Below are 6149 nucleotides of genomic sequence, written 5' to 3' on the forward strand. Positions count from 1 at the left end.
AAGACATAACCGCACAACATTACAGGCAGTGGAGATCGCCCCACGTCCATTCAGCCATGCTGGATACGGAAGACGAGGCAGTTATAAGCAGGTAAAGGCATAGCCAAAGCAAAGGACATTCTGGGGCCTGGGGTCCCGTGGCCTTGCCTAAAAGAGGTTCACCAAACAGAGAGTTTCCTCCTAGTGGGCTGATTGACACCTTGAACTTTAATTGCTACCTGCTGCTCCTCTGACATGGCCACCAACACACACACACACACACACACACACACACACACACGCACACATACACACACACACATACACACACACACGCACACATACACATACAATTCACACACTAAATTGGTAGGAGGGTAATCAAATACATTTTTAAAACCCACCAAATTTTTAAAGGATTCATCTCCACTAACAAATTGCTTTTTGGACATCAGTTTAAGTTACCTATCAGACAGCTCAAGCATATTGAATTTAATCTTCGGAGAACTAGAGGGAGGGCAGAAACAAATCCATCAGTTTTTTTTAAGTTTTGCACCATTTGTGGTTCCCTTTTCACGTCATGCTAGCACTGGACCACACTTGACTCCAGCCTCAGAGACAGTTCAGATTGGCACCAGTCAGCCGAATGAAGCTCACCAGCTGTCTGCCCCGGGTCAGGTGAGATTCTTGTTCAGTACGGAATCTCAAATGCCCTAAATAAGTACTTCGATGGTTTAAGTAGCGTCCCGAGACTGCTAATGCCTCTAGTGAACGGATAGAGACACGACTCTACAGTCACCCTCAGGAGCCCGAGTTCTCTCAGATCTGGGGTCCTCAACCTGTGGGTCACAACCCCCTTGAAAAACCTCTCTCCAAAAATATTTACATTACAATCCATAACAGTGGCAAAATCGCCTAAGCTAGGATGAGTGGACCTGGGGCCGACATGGACTTGGGACGGAATTGAGCAAAAGACCTTCCTGCACCTCTGTAGTCTTCTCTCCTCTTCAGTGAATGTGGAGAGCACCCCCGCAGAGCTGTGGTGACAGGGCAGCAGGGGCAGCAGCTGTCGCTCTCCAGACCTGAGGAGTGGCGGGGGTGGTCGCTGCAGCACCCTCTCCCAACACAACCTGCTGGTCCGAGAGCTGTCCAGAACAGGACACAGGGAAAGGGGCGACCCCGGGCAGCTCACCCTTCAGGCATCCTCCTTGGAGGCTACCTCGGGGCAATGCTGCCTGTCCTACCCAGCTGCATCTCGGGCTGTCCTCACCTCTTGCATTGCTCTATGCCACTTCGTCCTGCTCAGCCCTGCACCCGATTGTGCTTTGGAGCGATGGCCGGGTCCACTCAGCAGAAGCACGCTGCCAGGGAAAGCACTCCAAAGCAGGACCAACGGGATCTATCCATCCCAAATTTCCCCGGACTCACACTTGTCATGTGACTCCTCTGCCCTCCACAAGGAGAAGCAATCAGTGTTCACAGGAGCTGCTACTGCACTATCTAAGCAAATCCCAGACCTTTTAGTACCCTACTGGGCATTAAGTCTAAAAGAAGGTTGTATTGTTTGTGGATATTTTGTTTGCTAGTTTGTTTTTCATTTCATTTTGTTTTGTTCACTTAACTACTGAGAGCCACAATTAGGTCCCAGAACCCAAAATCTTGAAAACAGAATTTGAAAAGCAACTTGAAATGAATTGTTGGTGTCTGTGTCTGTGGTTTGAACTAGTAAGGACTTCCCGGAGGACTCCCAGCCCTCAGTCTCCAAACAGCTGTTCCTTGGGACTCTCCAAGGGCTTGGAGCCCGTTTGGGTCCTGGGAGATGGGTGGGGACATCTGAGGAACCCTGACACCCTTTGGTGTGCATGATCCAGGAGACTCCTGAAGCCGAGCTGGTCAGTTCTTCTCTTTCGGGTGCTCGGGACGCTGGTACAGCCGGATGATGCCTTCATCATGCAGCCGCTTCCATACTGTTTTCTCTAAGTTGAAGTCATGGTTTATGTAAAAGATCAGCCGTTTCCACGATTTGTCATAGTAGTGGTCGGAGAAGCGCTCATGGCCCTGGGTGATGAAGCCATAGGCACTCACCTGCATAGAGATTGGGGGAGGAGCTGGGACAGTCCTGGCTGTGTCCTGGGGCTTCCATCATGGGAAGTCTGACCCTTTCTCCTTTATCCTGGTTCTGTCCCCAGGGGTCTGCATGCAGGTTCCCCGGGGACACATGCATGCTCATCCCACTCCTTATTCCGTTGGAGGTTTTCAGCCATCCCCTGAGCTGAGCTCCACAACCTTACCTGGTCACAGAGATGAAGGGCCGTCAGCAGCAAGAGGGCACCAGTGGTGGGGCGGTATATTCTCCAGTGGGCAGTGTTTAGGGTCTTGGACCTCAGAAACCTGGTAAAAATACGCAGATGCCCACTGTCAGGAAACAGCGAGGACGAGGGACACAGCCCCGCCATGGGCTTTCAGCCCTCACCTGTTCTTCATGTAACGGATAAAGTCTGGGTGCAGCAATAGGTATCTGTCCATGTCCAGGGCATCCCGGAAAGCTTCCTGGGGCCTGTGCCTGGAGTCAGGGAAGGATCACTCAGGACCTGTTCTCTTACCCGGCCTGTTGGGGCCAAGACGGGGTCATGGTGTGACCGCTATCCCATCTCCAGGTGGCACAGAGACAGCCCCACCTGTCTAGGTCTTTTGAAGTCAGCCACTGACTTCTCAGTCTGGCCTGGGCTTTGGGTCAGGAAGGGAGAGGTACCTGAACCAGTGAAGTTTGGTTTTTGCCATGGTCTGGTTCAAAAACATGGCTTCTAGCCACTCGTAGTCCCGAGTGCCCTCCAGGAAGTGTAGGTACCGGACATCCTAAAGACCAAGGACAGCAAGTGGTGTCAGCAGTACCGTGTTGGGGACCGTGGACTGGGGGTGGCCCCGCTTGGATCCAGACTGTCCCCTGGCTGTGCCATGGCCTGAGTGACTGCTCCCACTGCTCTTGCCCTCATATGAGCAGAGCGTAGGGCGACCCAGATTCAATCCACACACAAGGCATTCACCTCTCTGTCACTCCCTCGTCAGGAGACTGTGTGGTCACGCCCATTCCTCTCTTCTCACCTTTCCCAGAGGCACATGCTGGAAACCCCGACTGCCCAGTGTGAGGATTGACTGGACCAGGGAGAAGGCAGTGAAGCCGTAGAAGGACGTCCGGGTCCCCACATCCTGTTCATAGCCTTTAATAACGGCTCCACTCAGTCTATATGGAAAGACCAAAGTGGATGGCAGGGATGGGGGAGAAAGGTGGGTGAGAGAGGATGGGGCAGGAAGGTGGGAGTTGGAGACACACTCCATTTTCTAAATAAAAGCATTGGGACACTTGTCTGCTTTCCCATAATAGTAAATATCAACAGGCACGAGGCTGGAGAATGAGAACATACCGGAAAACATAGTCATGGCTGTCTATCTCCTGGCCCACGTGCGAATCATTCAGGATGCCCCCGTTGCCCACCACGGCACAGGTGATACACCTGGAGCTCCCCGAGGGGAGGCTGGCCAGGAGCAGCTGCTGCTGGGATACCGGAGGGAAGCGGGTCACGACCTTCTGGACCACTGGAACAGAGCAGGGCTCCATTCAGAGTCCCGGAGGGAAGCAGACCCCGGACAGAAGCCGGCCACCCTCTGCCCTGAAGTGAGGACTCACAGGACTGATTGAGCTCCATGAAGCCAAAGGGCGGTGCAAAGTGCTCTAGACGGTCCCACTCGCTCTGGGTGAAGTGGGCACCGTCCAGGAAGAGAGTGAGATTGGGCAGAAAGATATTCTTTAGCCACGGTGACTTGGAGGCTCTGATCTTCACAGAGTCGGGGCAGGTCTATGTACAGGATGGTGTGTCAGGCAAGGGAGTGGCCCAGGAAGTCATTAGCCAGAGGCTGTGTGGGTACCATCTGCCAGAGGGCTGGGCACCATCAGCCAGAGGATGGGCACCATCAGCCAGAGGCTGGACTAGGTACCATCAGCCAGAGGCTGGACTGGGTACCATCTGCCAGAGGCTGGACTGGGTACCATCAGCCAGAGGCTGGACTGGGTACCATCAACCAGAGCCTGGACTGGGTACCATCAACCAGAGCCTGGACTGGGTACCATCTGCCAGAGGCTGGACTGGGTACCATCAACTTGAGGCTGGACTGGACATTACAGTTTGAAAGCCCCTGCCCATCCTCCCTCTTTCACACTGGACCCCATGTCTGGCTGTCTAACTCTCCAAGTCTGGGCCCACCTTGGCCCCAGAAAACAGGCCCGCTCAGCCCCTAGCCAGCTACACCTTGGCAAGTCTGAGGACACACATGGTATGTCCACTGTACTGTTGGGACAATGATCTTGTTCTGTGTTTATTCTAAAGAGCTTTTCCATATTGCCCTCCTGGGCAGGGGAGAGAAAGGTTAGGAAGGCAACATGGGGTTGAGCACCCGCAGTTTTTCTTGAGCCTGGAGCAGAGTGAAGGTTCTAGAGTCAGCTTTCCAGGGATGGCAGTGTTCCTTGGGGTGGGGGCCAGCAGCTGGGCACAGGGCTGTCTTCTTGTCTGTTAGTCCCACGATTATAGAATAAGGATTCTTGGACCACAAGCCAGAACTGGCCACACTCTGTCCCCACAGACTGCTGATCTGTCCCAGGCCTTCTTCAAGGCTACCAAGGCAAACAAACCCCTTCCCACCCACACCCTGCTGAGTGGTCCAGACCTTGTTCTGGACCTGCCTTCTCCTCCCTGATTGGCTGTCATAGGAAGGGGGGGATGACCCAACAGCAGTGCTGGGCCAATAGCAGTTCTGGGCCGAGCTCAGTGTGGGCCAAGGTAAAACTGAAAGCTGAGCCTAGAGGAAGGGGCTGCTTGGGATGGGGGTGGGGTGTGGAGGTTGAGGAAGTGAGGAGGTCTCAACTCACCGTCTGCAGGCCCCCCACATCCAAACTGTATTCTTCCTCAAAATCCCACCGGGGCTCAGACTTGAAGTTGGAGGCCTTCAGCCTTTGACTTCTTTTGCTGGTGGGGCGTGGGAAAGAGGCCGGGGATGGGTTGACCTGGGCGGCCTTCTCCTTGGCTGGAACAGCTGCTGTGGCCCTTGGCCTCTTCCTCTGCTTTGTCAACACTCCTGTAGTTGCCAATATCTTGCCTCTCTTTCTGGAACAGGAGTCTGCCACAGGCTCTGCCTTGCTCTGATCCTTCCTTTTCTCCTCCCCCTCTCCTCTGGCTGCCACACTGCCCTGATTCTTCAGGCCCAGAGCCCCTGTTCTGGCAAAGGTCATGTCCTTGTCTCGAGGTCTTGTACACTGACACCTGACACAGATAACTCTTGATGAAGGTTGGGTGTTATACGAACAGACCAGAAACATCTCTAGCAGGCAGGGAGAAGGCTCATTGAGGAAGAAGGCTCACTGTACAAGCTTGAGCACCTGAGTTTGACTCCTCAGCACCCATGTTAATAAAACAAAGAGCAGCGGTGGGGACAGCCGTGCATGTGCCTGTAGCCAGCGCTGGCTTCCTTAATTACTCTCCTCCTTAGCTTTTGAGACAAGAGTTTCTCAGTGATTCAGCTGTGACTCACCTCTGACTCAGCTGGATTAGGGGGGGGAGGGGGAGCTAACCAAACCCCAGGAATCCTCTGGGATTGCAGGCTGGTGCCTATGGGTGCTGGAACCTGAACTCTGGATGCTTGTGCGGCAATCACCTCACCATCCTAGTCATCTCCCCAGCTCCTGAATTCTTCTTCTATGCAAGCCTGTTGAAAGCATCTCTGATGGTTTGAATGAGAATGGCTCCCATAGGCTCTTGAATGCTCGGTTCCCATTCAGTGAAATTGTTTGGGAAGGATTAGTTCTGATAGCTGAGAGTAGACAGCAGGTGACTGCTAGTGTTCAGCAGGCTGTCCCACCAGACAAATGGCTCTCTGGTAAGGTTGTGTAGTTACTGACTGTTGCTTCTGTCTGCAATTTCTCTCATGTGCCACTTCTTCCCTAAGAACTGCTATGGGTGTTTTTTTCCCTTTGCTGTGTGTTTATCTCATGAAAATATTCCATCTTCTGGGTACACATATAGCTGTGGATGGTCAGGAACATGATTCCTGCCTAATTGTATAATTCTGACAAATAGAAATAATACTAGGATATTTTTCACTGCTCAGACTGACACAGGAAA

The 6149-nt window shown here is 52.9% G+C and overlaps 1 protein-coding gene across 1 annotated transcript; it reads right to left on the bottom strand.

Moving 5' to 3' along the window:
- Positions 1 to 1539: 1539 nt before the first annotated feature.
- Positions 1540 to 5347, bottom strand: LOC119811076 (alpha-N-acetylgalactosaminide alpha-2,6-sialyltransferase 1-like). The gene is made up of 8 exons (XM_038324643.2): positions 4901 to 5347; positions 3665 to 3833; positions 3402 to 3573; positions 3082 to 3220; positions 2732 to 2835; positions 2453 to 2542; positions 2271 to 2370; positions 1540 to 2064 (listed from the first exon to the last, which is right to left on the bottom strand). The coding sequence occupies exons 1-8, from the start codon at positions 5345 to 5347 to the stop codon at positions 1873 to 1875; spliced, it is 1413 nt and encodes a 470-aa protein (XP_038180571.2). The 3' UTR covers positions 1540 to 1872.
- Between the last annotated feature and the right edge of the window lie 802 nt (positions 5348 to 6149).

This window comes from Arvicola amphibius, chromosome 4, assembly GCF_903992535.2.
Source record: "Arvicola amphibius chromosome 4, mArvAmp1.2, whole genome shotgun sequence".
NCBI lineage: Eukaryota > Metazoa > Chordata > Mammalia > Rodentia > Cricetidae > Arvicola > Arvicola amphibius.